The following is a 19539-nucleotide window of genomic DNA, read 5'->3' on the forward strand; positions in this document are numbered from 1 at the left end:
TTGACCTCCTCGATGTCCATGTCAGCCTTGTACGCTTCCTTCCACTCCTGTTCGCCTATCACCCGTTCATGATCTTCTGTGAATGCCAATCTAAGGTCCTCTTCCTCAGAGTCTCTCGGAGCTTCCTCCATGGCTGCGACACGACTGAGGTAGTCTGCTACTTTGTTTCGGGTTCCTGGGATGTGTTCTACATCGTACCTGTAATCTAGTAGTTTCAAAGTCATTTTGCTATGCGGGGGGTCGCATGGGCATGTCCCGACGATGTGAGGACTTTGACCAGGGGTTTGTGGTCGGTTCTGATCCTGAATCTTGTGCCCCATAGGAATTGGCGGAACTTCCCCATTGCCCATACTGCTGCCAACATTTCCTTTTCTATCACGCTGTACTTTTGTTCTGTGGGCGATAAGGCTCTGGATGCGAAGCTGAGGGTGTTTAGTTCCCCTTCCTTCGTTTCTTGCATCAAGACCGCACCCAGGCCCCTTTCACTTGCATCTGTCGTCAACACTGACCTGGCTTGTTGATTATAACCGCTCAAGGGGACTGCAGTGCTGATGTCTGTCTTGATCTTCTGGAACTCTCGCTGAGTCTCTTCAGTCCAGTTGAAGGTTGTTTTATCCCGTAGGAGTTGACGTAGGTGGTGTATCTTGGTAGCAAAGTGAGGCACAACTTTGCTGTAGAATTCAGCCATGCCTAGGAATGATCTGACTTCTTCCTTGGTCCTAGGGGATGGCGCATCACATATGGCTTTGATATTGGATTGTTTAGGTGTGATACCTTGGTCACTGATTTCATGCCCCAAGTACGTAACTGCTGTCATCCCGAACCGGCATTTGTCCCACCCTGCTGTGAGTCCATTGCGTTCCAAGACATGTAGGACCATGGACAGCTTGGCATCATGGTCTGCTTTGCACTTCCCCATTACCAAGATGTCATCTTGGAAGTACTGAACTCCCTCTACTTCTTTGAATAGTCTGTGCATGAGTTTCTGGAATACTGCCGCTGCCGAGGCTAGCCCGAATGGCATCCTGCGAAACTGGTAGCATCCGAACGGGGTTATGAACGACGTCAGTTTTCTGCATGTGTGGTGTAGGGCTATCTGGTGGTATGCTGATGTGAGGTCGATGGTAGAGAACCATTTCACCCCTTTGGTCATTGCCAGCATTTCGTCTATCCTTGGTAGTGGGAATTGCTCTACTATTATGTTCTTGTTCAATTCTCTCAGGTCCACACATAGACGCACCTTGCCATTCGGTTTCATTGCTACCACCAATGGAGCTAACCATTCTGCGCTGGTGAGCGGTTCTATGATGCCACTGTCCTCTAATCTGCGCAATTCCAGTTGTACTTTCTCTGTGATTGCCATCGGAATGTTCCTTACTTTGTGACACACCGGTTTCGCTTCCACCCTGAGTTCTATCTTGTGTGTGAATTTAGTTAATTTTCCAACCTTGCCACCGAACACTGTGGGGAATTCCTCTTTCAGTTTCCCTGTGACTGGTCGTTGTTCTTCACCGATCATCAAGACTTGCGTGATGCCTCCCGGGTTCAATTGTATTCCTAGGTCTCCTTGGTCAATCCACCCTAGCACCGAAGGGCCTTTCTCTGCCACGTACAGTTTGCATGTCGCGTTCCGTTCTTTGAATTCAAATTTCAATCTTCTCTACCCCACTATGGGGATAGGGTCTCCCGTGAATGTGACTGGACGAATGTCTGGGGGCTCCAGGTACTTCCCTAGGTGGCCTTTGAAGTGTTCCTCCCATACCGTCTTTTGTATTATGGTGTACGGAGATCCTGAATCCGCTACCATCTTTATCGGTATCCCTCCTATCACCAGGTCACACTGGGGTTTCTTGGGACGGTTGCAGTCTATTCCCAGTATGTGTTCTTCTATGCACAACACTCCATCGTCTTCCTCTTCCTCTTCACCTTCCCCACGTTGTCCGCTCGGAACGCAGGACAACGTTTGTCGTAGGCTGGATGGGACAGACTGCCGCACCGGTAGCACGTGTTCTTGCCTTCATTGCTTGGCTTCTTCACCGGTGCTGACCTGGGCCTCCATTTTGCCTGCCCTCTCACATCCCCCATCGACCCCTTGCTTCTTTCCGGTGGTTCTACTTCGGTGACTTTGTTCACCATGGGCCTGACTATTGTCTCTCTCTTCGACGCCTCCGCGCATCTCTTTGACAGCTCCGCCTTCTTCACCATGGCTATAACTTCCTTCAAGGTCGCCTCTCCATTTACCCACAGCTTGTCCTGGATCGTCGCTTTCGTCGTGTGCATTACGATCTGATCCTTTATGAATTCGTCGTGCAGCGCTCCAAATTTACACGTGGCCGCTAACTTTCTCAGCGCGGCCACATACTCCTCTACCGACTCTCCCTCTGCCTGTTTCCTTTGTTGGAAGTTGTATCGGTCTATGGACGTGCACACTGCCGGTCTATAATGCTTGTTTAGGTCGTCAATGGCATGTTGGAATATGTCATCATCTGCCACTTGTCGTGGCGTCGGGACTATGTTCTGGAACACTCTGATGCCTTCTGGGCCTAGGTTGTGAAGTAATATTCTCTTCCTTCTCTTACTTGGAAATGCTTCTCTAGGGCTTCCAGATAGTTCATAAAGTATTCTCTCCAGTCTTCCCACTTCATCGACGGGTCTCCTGGTTTCGGCAGGAATGGGATGGGAGTCGTGAGTGAGGACGGTTGGGCGCACATGTCTGCTCTTCTTCCTGGTGACTCTTCTTCATCCCTTGGGCTACCTGGCGCACTTCGCCTTGGTATGCGTGGGGGACTCTGTTGCCCCTCTGCTCCACCTCCTTGTCTGTGTCCTGCTTGCTCCGCCAGGGCCTTCGGCGGTCCGTCTGCTTCCCTTGAACAGGAGCACTGGCCTGCGCGCTTCCTCGGTCACTGTCCTGGCCTCTGGGTTTCCCTTCTGGTGGGCCGTGTCCTTCCTGTGCGGTCACTCTACCCGCTATCCCTTGCTTTGGGGTGTGGCTGTGTGGATCGCTGTACTTCCGCCCGTGCCGGTGCCCTAGCTGCAGTTATTATTTCTCCAGTGTGCACTGTGCTTCCTGCATTTAGTCCTTGCCTTCGCCTCTGCCGCGATCTCCTTACTGTTTTGTGCCTGCTCGGTGTCTCTATGCTTCCTTGGTTCGTGGTATCTGCTCACGTGGGTTCTGGGCTCAGCCTGGGTATTGATCTGGTCCCAGTCTCGTCGCCAGTTGTAATGTTGTGTTTTGCCCCACCAGGGGTTAATGACACAGGCACACTGTCGTTGCTTGATATCAAGTATTTATTGCATTAATGACTATCATTAAGGGAGAGCGCCGGGAGACGTGCGATCTGCCCCGCGGCTCCGCGCTTACTGCCGATCTGCCTTCGCCTCTGCCGCGATCTCCTTACTGTTTTGTGCCTGCTTGGTGTCTCTATGCTTCCTTGGTTCGTGGTATCTGCTCACGTGGGTTCTGGGCTCAGCCTGGGTACTGATCTGGTCCCAGTCTCGTCGCCAGTTGTAATGTTGTGTTTTGCCCCACCAGGGGTTAATGACACAGGCACACTGTCGTTGCTTGATATCAAGTATTTATTGCATTAATGACTATCATTAAGGGAGAGCGCCGGGAGACGTGCGATCCGCCCTGCGGCTCCACGCTTACTGCCGATCTTCTAAGATGGCCGCCGCGTCCTACGTCATCGCGCACACGCGAAGACTAGAACGCTACACTGCACTTTTCTGCAGAAAATCGCTGATGCTGCCTCTGCCTCCGTTTACCCGGAGGTGTCCATGAGCAGCCGCTCTACGGCCCCTGCGGAGCTCCAAGGCGGCCTCAGACCAGCACAGCAAGATGGAGAGGCGTTCCCCAGCCTCGCCGTGACTCATCTCCGGCCGGACGCGGGTAATGGTGCCGAGCACAGGGAAACTCCGCAGCAGCAGCGAGGGAATCTCTAAAAATCTCTAAAAAAAAAAACACCTGAGTAATAAGAGTACGGGGTGCGAGGATTTCGGAGACGGAGGGGAAATTTAGGTAATATGACCGGCGGTGGGAGCGGGTGCTCTTGGAGCAAGTGGCTGCTAACCTGCAGACGCCATGTTCCGTCAATCGACTTCCTTAATGAGTTTCACAAGCATGTGCTCGTGTTTGTTTCTGACAGTGACGGTCGGCCTGCACTGTGCATCGTGCTATTGAGGCATTGTTCCTCTTGGTGTCCTCTATGCTAATGGAGTCTTCTAGCTGTTTGTGGCCCGAGAACACGATGTAGTTATAACATTTTTCAGTCCAGGTGTTGCTGCTCAGGGGTGAGTTTTAGAAACGGTTCCTTATGTTGTCTCGTGTCTCATTTGTAACTTGACAATTGTTATAATGTACACTGGTTTGCTTGTTTGTACCATCACAGGCCCGCCCCCTGAGTAGGTGAATTAATGTATTATTTGTTTATCTCACTGAGGAGTGCCTATGCGCCCTGCTGTACTAGACTCCTTTATTTTTCCAAATTCAAAGTTTTTTTAATATACATTGTTCTCAAAATCCTTTTGAATTATTTCACATTGACCACCACCATTCTCTAACCTTACCTTTACTTGTTACATGTGTCCTCCTAACTCCTTTGTCCTGATGAGACCCTAGTATTTCATGTGAGGGTTGAAACATTGTTTACATGCTCAAGTAACAAACAAACAAGGAACCTTTTGGAATGACTACGTGAATTAATTTGAGATCCCTATCTTGTTACTAAACTATTAGCCAGTACTTACCTCATGATCTTTGTATTTGTCTGTGTTATGGCACTGGCACTGGGGGCACATTGAACAGTGCTCTATTGTGTGCGTTTATTTGCATTGGTTATTCATTAAATTCTTACATATACAAAAGTTTCTTTTTTGATAAGGTGGTGGGTTTTGAGGTATTCTCAATAAGTTATTTACTGCATGAGGTTATTCAGCCTCCTATATATTACATATTTTTTAACAAGTGATACCAACGAGAACCATTATTGCATGAAGAATATTTAAAATATCAACGAGGCCGTGAAACACATTAAAGAGTTAATAAGTTGGTGCATAACACCCAGTGCTTCTACGGTAGGCCGCACGAAAAACAATCTTCCATCCATCCATTCTCAAGAGACAAGGGAGTTTCTGACCCAACCTGGATCCACGGTACTTCGGGCCACAGGAGTGGTATGAACGTGCAATATACATGACAGAGTGCAATACCTGTAAGGTATACAAGATTGCTGGATCACTACTAAAACACATTTTATAGTCAGTCCATTTGTTTTTGAGAAGATTTCTCTTGGTGCAACCTAGCATTGATAGCGTAAGGCATGTCTATGTTCTAAGCCCCGTTGTTACACTGGCTGAATACAGGGAACTAAGGTGAAGGGAAGGTACCAACCAGCTGCACTGAAGCAGGCGCCTAACAGCAACCTCCTGTCCCTGAGATTTCAGCCATCCCGCAAGAATGAAAAGGACTTGATTTACGTGTTGTTGAAACGTCAGTACTATAGAGGTTCTGATAGATGCACACAATTACACAATACCTTCAAACCAGAATCCAAACTACAGAAAGCTGAATTAAACAAAAAGACTCGAGTTGTGTTGTGTCTGTTATAACAATATCATTTTTGGGGGGGTCGAATCCCAGAGCAATTCACATCTAGAAAACTAACAGATCCTCAGTGAACCATATGAAAATTACCAAGAGCATGATTGGGAATGGCCTGTGCTGGAGAACCAAGAGGAGTGCGTGTACCCCGTAACACTGCTTTGAAAGAGCCCGGAACATGTTTTTTCTGGCATAAATCTAGGCGCGCTAAGGTCGTGTTCAAAGCTGTAATGTTTCAATACTGGATATGCTTTTCCTCACACTGGAGTTCCTACTTGCAGCTTTACCTATTTGCTATCAATAAATGTATGAATACTGTATGAAACAAGCTTACGGGAAAGGCTGAGATTCCTTTTGGGGCAGAAACACTTAAAGCATCATTACAATGCCGGTGGGACCACCATCGGTGGCAGTCCCACTGACAGACAGACCTTCAGGCCGACTGCCGCATTATGATGCCGACAGTTGGACCCTTGACCGCCGCCTCCAACAGGATCTATTGATTCCAGTGGGGCGGCAGTTGGAATTGTGATGCAGTATGGAGCCATCAGGATTACGATGTTGCTTTCCGACTGCCTGTTCATGGCGGTCGCACCACCGTGAAAAGGTAGCCAGAAAGGGACTTCGGAAGCCCCAAGCAGCGCCCCTGTCCCCAGTGGGCCACTGTACTTAGGTCCTGGGGGCACATGTAGTGCCCCTACGCACATTCATGTGCCAGACACCACATGGTGTCTGGCACATGAATGTGCGCAAAGTGCTCAATAAAACTGTGGCCCTGTTCCCGAGCCGCTGCAGTGCTATTGAGCACTTTCCCGCATGCCACCCCAGTCTTGTCGGGCGGTCCCCTGCCCGCAACGATGGCGGTCGGATGCTAGTCCGACTGCCATTGTAATGAGCCCCTTACTGTTTACGGTATTCCCATTTAGTTCGTTTATCTTTTACCATATTGACAGAGATAATTACATGGACTACAATCAACTGTGAAATAGCGTTAGTTGATGTGCTTCTATATCGGGTGACTGCCTCCTAAAGGCTGCTTCCACACAAGAACTTAAGAACCTACAGCTGGCGTGATTTGACTCAAGCACTAGGCCTTACTGAAACTAAGGTGCAGTTTGGGTGCAGAGAATTGTCTACATTTACTAGCACAGTCCTTATCATATCTACAGTGATTATTATATAGAGAACCAAAACGTTATTGGCCCAGCCCAAACTTCTCATGTGGACACCTGTCTTCTATAAGGGTCCATGTTTCTATCAATCAATCAATCATAGCATTTGTAAAGCGCACTACATACCCGTGAGGGTCTCAAGGCGCTAGGGGGGGAATGCTGCTACTGTTCGAGAGCCAGGTCTTGAGGAGTCTCCTGAAGGTTAGGAGGTGCTCCCAGGGATACTACAAGAAGCCCCTAATGAGCCGCTCAGCCATAGGCCTATTAGCGCTAAAATAGAGCTGGTGATGTTGCCTTGTAAAGCAAAACATATATTTGTTCTCTATAACCTTCATGGTATTGGCCTTAGAGAACCAGAGTAGGATAAATATGGAGAGACTTGTATGGCGGTAACCACTTTGGAACAGTTAGGTTGATTATGAACAGCCAGTTGTAGAATGTGTATTAGTTATATAAGTGAATAGTAAACCACATTCTCCATCATTGGACCTTTATTAATGTACATGTGCCCTTAATATTTCTGTCAGTGCCAGGATTTCTGATTTTCATGTTTTTAAAGTGCAATCTCTCTTTTTATCAGTTAAATAAAAGCCAGTATGGCTTTCCTTTTTTAACGTAAAGATTTAAATAAAAATAATTTTTAAAACTGTTTTAGTTCTCTTTTCAAACCAACTTTTAAAGGGGAGTCAATAAGCAAACATTTTCAATCCATCCAATTTGGCCTTTGTGTATTGGAAAAGATGTCTGGAAAAGCTTTGAAGAAAAGATAGCACATGGATAGTAGTGGCGGATATTTATTCACCACACGCAACACATCTTATGCTGATGCTATACACAGAGATGTTTTAAGGTAAGGGCAAAGTAGGCAACTGCCCGGGGCCCCCTCCTTCCAAGGGCCCCCTGAGAAAGTGAACCCTCTCTCTATTTGACCTCTGCCTGTTATATTTTGCTGTCCAAACCTCCCCCCTCCACCTCTTACTTTGTCTGTTTGTGCTGTGTAATCTAAAAGATTTTTGAGGTTCCATGCAAGACATATTTCACCTGTTTTTGTGTGACCCTATTAACGATTACCATAATTTAGCATTGTTTGGCATTACAAGGGCTCGAATTAGCAGAAAATTCGTAATAAAATTTTAAAAGTTATAGGGGCATCCAAAATGTGTTTTGCTCGGGCCCCCCAAATCCTTAAGATGACACTGGCTACACATGTTGTACTGGGTGTAGTAGGGGTTTGAGGGGTGCGTGCATTTAAAAGCAAACCCTATTCCCCCTCTAGTCTCTACCTACCAAAACCATTGGCACTGTCAAGGCTGGCGGGGATTCAGGGGGCCAGATTGAGCACACGGTACGAGGAGGATATGATGCAAGGGAGAACAGAGTGCAAGGAGAAAGCTTTCTTTGGATATTCAGAACAGGTCCAGCACATCGCCATCATGACCCACCTCCGCCTACACCCAAAGAAGAGGTAAAACATGGACAAGTGTATTGCAGGCTTCACACACTCACGATACAGCCCAAGCTGCAGCAATGCAAGATACCCCCCTCCCACCCACTCAACAAGTTATCACGAGTGTCAGAGTCCCTTGCAGACATCGAACTGATGCATCAGTAGTACTATCTAAACCCACACTAACAGAACAGGTAGTGTGAGTTTTGGAGTGAGAGGTACAAACTATGTGACGCAATGGACCGCTTCTCTAGTCGCCCCAGGCAGTGATGCAGGGCCAAGTTTGGGGTTGTAAGACCAGATGGACAGGGGAAAAGAATCAGTGTCCCCTAGATCCCCATACATCTGGCTCTCTTCTTACGCTCCCTTGCTGCACTGACCTCTTGGCGCTAAGCCACCACGTTCCTGGCCTCTTAGCACCCAGCAGCTGCACTGACGGCTTCTCTGCCCCGATTCTTCTAAACCATCATGCTTCTGTGCCATGAATTTTTGGCACTACCACATTATGGCTGTGGACATGGAATTGCTCTTGGTCTTCATTTCGATGATTTTCCAAGATTCATTGGGAAAAGGCTGGATTTATATACTGCATAATTGCTACGGGCACCTCTATTCACCTTCTCCGCAACACAATATTTGTTGAATTCTGTCACTTCCCGCTGAAAAATGTATACTGTTAAAAAGCATATCATGTCATTTCCCCTTGTGGTGATGGTCTGCCACTAAACCAAAAACACAACAAGAAATCGGTGGCTAAAACTGTACATGTGATCCTGCTCTTTCAGGGCATCCGGGAGCAGATAGACCCCATAATGTTTTGAAGAGACATTTAGCTCTCAGGTTAATTATTCAGCTATATGACTGTATGGAGCATGGCCTTCTAAACGCTAGGCCACTGTTTTTTCATATATTTCATTAAAAAAAATACATTTTTGAGGCTGCGTTTTGTTTCATTTCGTTTATGGGTTTTTCAGTAGAGGTAAGGCATGTTTCAAGAAAAATGTGACTGTTCCTATTGAGTCAATATTCACTTTACATTTTGTTCTTTTGAATAGTCACACCATCAACATGTCTTTCAGAAGGCTATGGGATAGAATCAGTCTCAAGGCTTGGTGGTTTTTGAGGCATTTCCCAGGGCTTCCTTACAGACTACAATGTTCCAGTTCAGAAAAGCTCCAAGAAAGCGATTATTCTCCGTCCAAGAACCTGCCTGGAACTTCCTCTGGAACCCAGGCAAATTCATCAGAGTGAGCAGCATCGACGTCATCATGGCCATCATAGAGTAGAGTTGAAAGTTTCGATTTTGACAAGCTTGCCAGCTATGTTTATGATGTGAAGGGATTCTTTTGACATTGGGAATTTGCTTAAATTTGAGAATCACAACATCCTGGCATACATCGCCCTAGACATTTAGCTATTTACAGCACAAGAGCTTTATTGGAGAGGTTAATTTTTGTAGAAGGTTACAAATTCGGTGTCTGAGGGTATAGCTAACATAGATTGCACTCTGAATATACAACAAATGCTGGTTGCCCTTAGGAATAGAAGGGTCATTTTCATTCAGATGCAGCTGACCCCATGCCAAGCTTGTGGATCCTATAACTAATTACCGGCATCCTTGAAGGCCTAATGCTCCACATGCTAAGGGCCCTGTGCGTTTCAGAAGGTCAGGGTTGAAGAGCAAAAGGACTAGCTCACCATTAAGGAGTAGCATTCCTCCAAGGATTAAACGCAGTTGCTGAGACTTTGTGCAGATTTAGCCAATCAAAAGAGCATAATACAACTCAAATATACATTGAAGCACTTATTTTCTAGGTTCTCCAAATTCTCCTTATTCAACTATTGTTCCCTTTCACAATTAAGAGATTACAGAAGTAAAGACGAATGCATCAAAGCCACCTACCCCGTTTTCCACTATTTGTAAAGAGACTGATCTTTGAGTTACTGTGAGGTCGAAAGACCACATGACATCTACATCTTAGTCTTCTTTAATGTACCATACTTGGTTGTCTCTGCTGTAGAAGAACGCCGTCAACGTAAATAGGAAAGAAAATACAGTGTGTGGAGTCAGACACTTTTTCTTCGTAGTGATAATTCTGATTCTCTTATTGTAACAGCTTTTAGGAAAAAAAGGAAGTTGTCTTATTCTTCTTTCTGAATTTTCCATACAAAGCTGTTGCATGAATTCATTGGGAAGAGAGACGGGTGCCTCTTTCTTGACTATCCTGAAAGTAGGTTGTGCTTTTTTTATCAGACGATATGACAGATTCCTCTGATAGTTTGTTGAGTATATTGCAGACTTTCTGCCCACAGAGTAGAAGAGAGACTGCAAGAGGGGAGTATGTAGAATCCAACCCGAAAATGTGTGCCACCATGGATGTGGCTGTTTTTTGTAGCAGTGGATATTGTTAGGCGTTTCCATGAGAATATTGTCATGGGTGGTCCTTGCAGGATTGAAAATGTATTGTAAGTAGAAAATCCTCATGCTTCTACTGTCTGCAAAATCTTCAGCTGCATTTCATGATACTGACTAGTTAGCATGTTTTTAGATTGAGACAGAATCCTTTCATTGCATGGGCTCCACCATGCATTCCATCTCACAAGATGCACAGGGCTCTACATCTCAACCTTCTGGTTAATGTTTTTCGTATCCTTCATGGACAATATTTAATTCAAAGGAACTCGATCGGCTCAGTGAGTACGACATATATTCATGTTTCTGAAAGAAAGAGGATCCAGAAGAAGAATGTGGACTCCTTCCTGACTAGAGAATGGCAAACAGAAGAATGAAAAAAATCAATATGTTGGATCGACAATGGATTTTTTTCACAGTAATCAAAGGCAAGTGGATGTGCTTCACAGAGCTGCAGGATGCATACATCTATGTTACAGTCACAAACCAACACTTCCAGTGTAAAATGTCTCCTTTTGGCTTGAAGTCTGGTCCCTTGACCAAATGCATGAGTATGTATGTTTAACCATACCCATATGTGAATGAAGTGCTTTTCATGGCAATCTCATCCTTAAAATTCTTCCAAATGTCCTCAAAATCTTCGAAATGCTTTACTGTTCGGGACTTCAGATGAACAAACTCTAATTGACAACTCGCCCCAATGCAAATAATCGGACATCTGCTAGCTGTATTTTTTACAAAGAGCACAATATTATTTCCTTCAGAGAAGAGACCAACTTGTATTCATCCGACTTACATACAGATTGAGCTAATTCTCCGATTTACAGTGAAATATGTCTTGTCCTGCCTGGAAATATGTATTATCGTTGTTTGTTTTGTGCTAAAAATTAGAAACCACTCCAGGAATGTCTGGAAGATGTCTTGTCCTTCCTGCCAATATGCATTATCGTTGTTTCTTTTGTGGCTGCTAACTGGAAACCTCAGCAAGAATGTCTGGGAGACAGAGGGTCCAAGGGTACTAGAGATGGCAAAGACAAGTTACTGGTTATCTCCAACAGTTCCCCAATCTTTACCGTGATGCAGATTCCTACATGAAAGAGAGAACATTGAAACACAAAGATAATGGGTGGCATGCTTACAAAAGTCTCAGCCATTAGCTATATTCCGGTTCATTTTGCACAGTGTGTCACTCAAGACAGACCCAGTATTATGCAAACCTGACTTTGCCCTGCTCCACAAGGAACAGTGCAACCTGAACAGCTTTACCAGGTTCCCTGTGACAGGAATACAAACAACTACAGACCGATTTCTGCCTCACTGTCCATCATCAGGGAGGTGCAGCTCGAGTGCTCTGGCACAATGAACCCGGGACCCAAGTCTGAGCAGACATGCTGCAAGTAAGATGTCTTACTGAAATGTTTTAAAAGCGATGCACAGAATGCGTGATTTAATCCAAGCCTTTGGTAATTGTTTCTAACAGTTACGCTGGACATCTCACAAAACCAGCATCTTCAGCGGAATTGTCCTGCAGTGATGTAGAACTGAAAGATTCTAATAGTCTTGACTCGACCTCCTCACTGGTGGAATCGTGATATCCACCTCCTGTTAGAAGAGCTTCACAGGCATGGCCAAGCAATCAGAACACCTGTTCATGACAAACAGAAGTGTATCCCACCACAGACTTCCATTAATGAACTTAAAAGCTTTGTTCATTAATATCTGCAGTATGACCATCTAAGTATTTCCTGGACTGCTTGAACATGCTCAAAGAAGTAACAACACCTCCAGCAAGATCAAATGCTGTCTGAAGAAAGAGGTTAGGCAGATGGTGCTTAACACGCCCAGAGTCCCAACAACACACCAGGAAGAAGAGGGTACTATCTTCTCTTCTTTATTTAGCTCAGTTTTACAGTTGTCTCCTGTTAATGTTCCACCCAGAGGTTAATAATGTCTTAGGAGGCCTGAAAATATGCTGTCTTTCCACCCCCTCCCGATCACATATGAGTAGGCACTTAGTTCAATGGGAGCTAAACTTATTCTCTTTCACATCGATAGGACATCCCTTCGCGCTTTTACACAATACAAACTTGCAATATCGTTCTTGAAGTGTAGCATTGCAAGTGGCTAGTTCAGCTGTCAAATGAGAGAGCAAAATCAGGCTCTTGTTTCCATAACCCTATAATGTTTTCCAGAATGATTCCTCTGAACTCACCATTCATTCCTTCCTAACGTGATCTCAGATTTTCGCATACATCAAACTACCTGAAAACACCCCATATCCCACAACCCTAGCAGAAAAAAACACATCAACATAATCACACCGTTGATGTAATTAAGTATTCAGACAATATTCTGAAAAGAAATGATGTTAGGAAGCCCAAACAGCACTTTTTGAACTTTGGACATATTGACCTACAAAGGTGGATAATTTCATGCATAATCCTTTTCATTCAGAAAGCTAATTGGCCCATAACGAGCAAGCTTCAAGCTGGCTCCACTAGGAGTAGTGATTATTGCCGCTTTCCCTTTTGCCAGGAATTACTGTATTGACTATGATTATCCGCTATGGTCATCTCTGTTAAATTCATGAGCAATCCAAACTCCTCCCTGTGGGAAACCAGAAGCTACAGATTGAGAGAGAAAGCAAAGAAGATATTTCCTATAATAAAAGGGACAGGAAGTTTGTCAGAGTTGTGCATTGTGGGATAGCGGTGGTACTGAACAGCTTTAAGTGGAATGATCCTGTTATCTGTTAGCTACCTGTTTCACTTGTTTTCTGATTTCCTCTAAAATAGGGTATGCAAGAATTTTGTAATTACAATTGACTATTTTTAAAAAGTAAAGTCAGGTTTTTTAATTTCATTTTAGTGTCTGAGTACCTAGTTCTCTCGTTTTTTGTTTTCCTTTGCAACTAGGTTTTGCAAGGAGTAATTAAACAGCACAGTTGTGTTTTAATTCTTGTGATTGCAATTGGCTATTTATTTTTAATCGTAAAGTCCAACTTTTTATGTTGTGAGTGTTTGGGTACAGACTGCTTTAGTTGGGGCTAAAATTGGTGAGTAAAGGGGCGCTGCATATTTCAGGCGGTTACATTAAGCCACAGACTATATACATTATGTCTTTGGTAATGTGGTTGATAATGTATTTACTATAGTAATTTTGTACTACACCATTTCATGTCCATGGAATAATGGTGCACCCTTTGATCAGTGAGTATATTACAAGCACACGTTACTTTTGAGCTCATGTATCATTAATATAATGAAAGCGAAAAGCTTTGCTTTTGCCAGTGCTTCTTAAACATAGTTTTGTTCTTTATTTAAAGTTTTCCAAAATCCCATGTACAGGCAGGAATTGTGCTCATGAATTTAATGTAGATTCCCAACATAGAGAACTAGGATTACAAGTAGGAATGTTTCCATATTTATAACGAGTTCTTAATTAAATTGTATAATTTAGACATAGGTTGGGTAACAAACACAGCATTTCTTTTTTTAAGATGTATATTGTTTTGTTAAATCAAACACTGATAGTTATGCATTTCAGCACAGTGAAGTTTTGCAATAGTTCTCTTTAACCATGGTTCCATTCACCAACTTGCAGGGTGAGCATGCAGACACACACACTTGCTCTTCAAAAGAGATGTTTCACAGCTCAGTTGACAGGTATTGATATTAGCAGGCAGAGGGGCGCCTCATTATCTGGCAGTCTTTGGTATCAATTCATGGTGACTTGTATGGATCATCGGGTACTTCATTTACTTTTGTGACAAACTCAGAAAGTGACTACCATTGCTGCTAGCAGACATGGACTGAATTCTGGCAGTGGAAAGAAACCACGAGTCATGCCTGCTATTACTGGATAGGTACATCACACAGTGCTGACTTATCATAAATACCAAACATCATCAAACGAGAACTAAGCGTATATTGAAAAGCACAGTCAGTGCCAGACAATGACTGATATTTGGTTAAGGGCAGGCATAATTACATGATGACCATGTAAAATGAGGGAGCTCAGGCTGTAGCGGCATCAATATAGGAAAAACCTTATTAAAAGATGATGATTTACATTATCAGAAAAGGGCAGACATGAGACAGTGATGGACATCTCCTAAAGAAGAGTTTGTCAAATGGTGATTGACATCGAAAAAGTAAACTTTTTGTGTCAGATAAAATCTGACATGCATTATTGTGGAAATATTTCTAACTGCCATGTAACAAACACATTCTCAGATGATTGAAATCTGAAAATGGAGAGGTATGTTGTGAAGTTACTGGTATCTTCTGGTGTGCAAATTAAATATAGTGTGACTTCAATTAAAGGAGGGAAATGTTTCAGGTGGCAGCTGACACCTCAAAGGGCAGATGTTGTGTAGCATCTTCAGATGTAGGGAAGATAGCATCAGGTTATGACTATCATAATCTAATACCACCAGACAATCTGAAATGATGATTGACATCCGGTAAAGGAATGACATCGGCTGGAAGTTGACTTAATCAAACAGCAATTGAAATTCTTTGATCAGGAACAGATATCAGACAGTAAATGTTTGTTTTTGATAGTGGACTCTAAGCACTTATGACTAACCTTATCTGACTATGTACAGACATAATGGCTGACATGTGATGGTGGCTGGCCTTGTCCTATCATGAACACGCTCTTTATTGAATACAAACATTGTTCCCTTTGAGGAGATTAATCACAGAGTGAAAATCGTCACATTCACACCACACTTGCGTTTTGTTCACTTTCAGCAGTATCTTATCAACAAGCTGATGGGAACCTAAATTATAACTTTGAACCAGTACAACCTGGAGCTTTCTAAACCCTCTAAAGTGAACAGCTACTATTTTTAAAAATAACACACTTCTGAGATATGAATGGTAAAAAATCATATTAATTATATAAAATGTATGCCCTGACTGAGTGGTTAGTCAGCGTAACAAGTTTTGGTTGGCTACTTTTTCGTATCTTAAATTCTCTAAAATTGAAGTGGATGATATTTGGAATCTATCCATTGATGAATGAATTTGAAAAATGTTAATACTCTTGGATTTGGGAAAGAATAACATTACTTTTTTAATAAAAATATAAGGGTTGGTGAATTTACAAGAACTTTGTAAAATAAAAAATTGCTCTGTGATTAACTTCTTAAAAGGGATTTGTTTGTACTTGATAGATAAAATACCACCGGCAGGTAACTGGTGGGTTTTATTCTCCTATACCCACCTGGGCAGATTTTACTCTATATTGACATCATCAAGTTACAGTTGACAATGTTCCCCAAATAAATGAAAGGGGCTATGTCAGGCAGCAGCTTGCAGTATCTGGTAATAGACTGACCACATCAACCTGTGAGTGACATCATCAGAGTACAAGCATCTGTAAACTGAGTTTTAGCATATGATTCAGTAGTATCTATTCTCGAAGGGATTGTGCTAATGATGATGCATACAACAGACATCTCAAATCTCCTATGTGATGCTTGTTTCATATATCAGCATATATAGTAAGCTTTCTGGAATAATCACCCTAAAAACAAAAATTGAGTGACATCATATATGATTTTCTCTGTAAAGTATCATTTCATTTTTTTTCTTCAAAATTATGTTCACCAGTTCCTAAAATAGAAATGTAGTCCCATAAATTCCTGAGCAATAAGGTTGGTTATATATACTTTAAAGATTAGAAATCGGTGGCACTGTGGAGTGTATTGGCACAAAGACACCTGTGCAGTGCTGCATCAAACACAGGGTGACGATAGAGACAGAACAGAATGAAGGCTTACAGAAATCAAGAAGTGTGATGTAAACCTACACAGCAAGAGTCAAAAGGAGGAACAGTAAAAGAAACAGAAGAAGTGCTACATGGAAAGGTAGAAGAGTAGGATGAAGGAAGAAAAAGAAGGACCATAATTAGCAAGAAACACAATAACGGAGTAGTCGAAGAGAACTGTAGCCTTGATTGGCACAGAAGGATTACGGATCCAATTTTCCTGTCTTTGAAGGTCCATCCAGTCTAACCACTGTTCTGCCTTCTCCATAACGACAGCACAGCCAGAAGGATGTTGGAGAGGAGAACCGGGGAGAACATTGATTAAGAGAGAATAAGAAGAAGAATTTGGCAAGTTTGTAATCCAGAAATTTACCCTGTCTAATCTCAGGTTTTAGATCTCCACGCTCCTTCTTCACACCATGACAATATTACTAGTTTGGCTGTTTTCTGGCACTTCATGCACTTTTCTGGCTCATGCGGCCAACTATTACAAAGCAATTCAATAAAACTGTGTGACTTACTTAAAGGTCTCTAACATTTGGAGAGGGGGGTGAGGAGTACTAACAATGCGCTCACTCCACCCAAAAAAAACATCTTTGCCACCTGGAGTCCTTGTGCATGGTGGTCAGTGGACGCTCGCACTGATTGGAGGGATGCAAGTCGTAGTTGCCCGCTGCAGGAATCCCAATTTGGAATGAGTTGTGAGCATTATTGAAGGGTTTAATTATTCTCCCCTGCCCTATCCAACTTCTACAATTGAAGTTTCCATCTAGGGTAATGCCACAACTTGATCAGGTCCAGCACTTGACATTGTCTGGAAAACCTGTGGTTTTGTTATGGGTTCCTCTCCTTTCTGCAATTCTGCCCCGTGCTCCTCATCCCCACCCAAGATGGTAGAAATTAGTAATGCTCAGTACTTCGCCCTCAGCGTTTTAATACAAACATCATTTGATTTGAAGGTTCTGTAGTAACAGTCTCAGCTTTTCATGGCGCGAAGTGGGCTGTTCTGCCAAATTATGCTGAGGGGTCACACTGATCCGGTCCGCACAGTGCAATTCTCTGGCCCCGGGTGGGGGAGGGGTGGATTGCTCGAGTCCTACCCCCTCTTGTGGTTCATGAGGTTAAGCAGGACATTCAGCATTGCTGATGTAAACATAGATCTCAATACAGCGCAGTGGTGGGACATTGGCGTCTGAGTCTTTTCCTTCGCAACCCACATCGGAAAGGCTCTTCTTCGCAGGTTTGATAGAGAATATGCCTGTGTCCTTAGACTCTCACAGGTCTGTATAAAATAGTTGCTGTAAACCATGCTCCCAGAGCAGAGCACTGGTTGTCATTCCCCAAACCCCCTCATTTCATAAAACACATCATGCCTACGCACCACTATAGGAATGTAAACTCGACACTGCCTCATACAAACCAAATAATTTAAAAAAAATACCATCTTATTTTTAAAATTCCTTTTCAGATGACGAGCAACGTAAAAAAAATGTAAAATAAAAATTAGAAACAGGCATAACAAGGGATTGCACTTTCTGGTATGGATATAGGGAGGAATGAAGTCTTCTAGGGAGGAGAAAGTTTTGAAGGTGCTCCTTCCATCCCGTCTTTCACTCTGGACGCAAGGCTCCCGCTCCCCCTCCAAATGGAACTCGTGGCTTCAAGCCTCGCACTTTTCTGCATTCTGAGTAGCAACAGTATGTTCAGTAGTACTACGCTGCCGCAGAGCCTGAGGTTGAGTTGAAAACCTTCTGCACATGGTGGCACAACTTTGAGGTTGGAGGAGACCCGTTGACGAGGGAGTGAGCAGAAAGGTCCCTAAACCATCTCACGATCCCTTCACCCAAACGTTCGAAATCCAGACATAGAGATATAAAATTAAGAAAACAATTGCTCCTGTGCCTAGGCTGGACAGTGACAATGATGTCCCTTACTAAAGCTACCACCTTAAAGCCATTGTGAGTGCAGAGCTGGTGGTTGGAGGCTATTGTGTGTTTGGGGGTGAGGAGAGGCTGGAAAACCCTTGCCACTCCTGGTCCCAAAGTGCCTCTTGATCGCCTCTTACATTTTATTTTCTTCTCACGTTGGCATGTAAAGGAATGACATGGGTTATTCTTATAAAGGACAACTCTGTGAGGGCCTTAGGACTCCGAGGATGACCTTGACACATTCTGAAGCAAGGATTTGTATATGGCGGAGTTCAGAAAGCGAGGGTAGGAGTCTCTGTGCATGAGGGTGTAGATCTGTAGTTGCGCATCATCGAAGGTATGTAAGGAAGGCTCCTGCATCTTCTTGTTTATGACTTCCCGCACGCGCGAATCCAAGCTCACCTGAAAGGAGAAAAAAACATTTTAATATGCAGTCGCCAAAGCCTAAGATTATAAAGTGTACAGTTATGTCCCCTTTGCCATCATACAAATAGTATGCCATATATTAGTGACCAAGCCCACTTCTATGACTAATAGCAACCAGCATGTATGCTTAGATCCCATCCCATATAATCCTGAGTATTGGAAATTTAGACATTAACCAGTCCCAGAGCAGCACAAGCACAGCCAAAGCGTTGCTAGCTCTGTTCATCAAGGGCAGGCTCTCCTAACATCTCAACTCCTCAGCTTTATTCACTTTACCGAAACAATGAAGATAATGCACTATGTTACTGAGGGACATTTTTGAGCAGGGTGCTCAAAGGTAAAAGATTTTTGGCTGAAATATTTGTAGATATCAAATCTCCTTTTGCCTTTCTTTTTTTTTTTTTTTTTTTTTTTTTTTGAAACCGTTTATTGCAATCTCAAATAGTTACAGGTATGGGCCTACAACCGTCTGGCCGGCCGCTAGAGTGGAAGAAGCATATGACATATATACAGAAAAATCTCTTGGCGGTGCAAAAAGGTAAATCAGGGGATATCAGTAGTGCAGGCCACATAACTCCAACCCCACAATACGGTTTCCTTTTGTCAAAACACAACAACACAAAAAACCACACCCGCAAGGCAACCCGCAATCCCAAGTGACAGCACGCGCTCCTTAAGTGGGGGACCCCAACCAATCGCCAAACTCTGAAGAGGGGGAATGAGAACAGATCAGGGACTGGGGAACCACGTGCCCGTGGCTAGGGGAGGGGGTCGGC

At 43.7% G+C, this 19539-nt stretch overlaps 1 protein-coding gene and 1 long non-coding RNA gene across 2 annotated transcripts in view; one reads left to right on the forward strand and one right to left on the reverse strand.

Annotated features, from left to right (window-relative positions):
- Positions 1–3772: 3772 nt before the first annotated feature.
- The window catches only part of LOC146812590 (uncharacterized), a 102381-nt gene continuing 86614 nt past the window's right edge, over positions 3773–19539 (forward strand). Inside the window, exon 1 of the long non-coding RNA XR_014966877.1 lies at positions 3773–4290. This is a non-coding gene — a long non-coding RNA (uncharacterized LOC146812590). The remainder of the gene's footprint in view (positions 4291–19539) is intronic.
- The window catches only part of RGS19 (regulator of G protein signaling 19), a 348792-nt gene continuing 344941 nt past the window's right edge, over positions 15689–19539 (reverse strand). Inside the window, exon 6 of the mRNA XM_085619668.1 lies at positions 15689–18739. Coding sequence (XP_085475794.1) covers positions 18551–18739 — 189 coding nt within the window. The 3' untranslated portion in view covers positions 15689–18550. The remainder of the gene's footprint in view (positions 18740–19539) is intronic.

This window comes from Triturus cristatus, chromosome 7, assembly GCF_964204655.1.
Source record: "Triturus cristatus chromosome 7, aTriCri1.1, whole genome shotgun sequence".
NCBI classification, from domain to species: domain Eukaryota; kingdom Metazoa; phylum Chordata; class Amphibia; order Caudata; family Salamandridae; genus Triturus; species Triturus cristatus.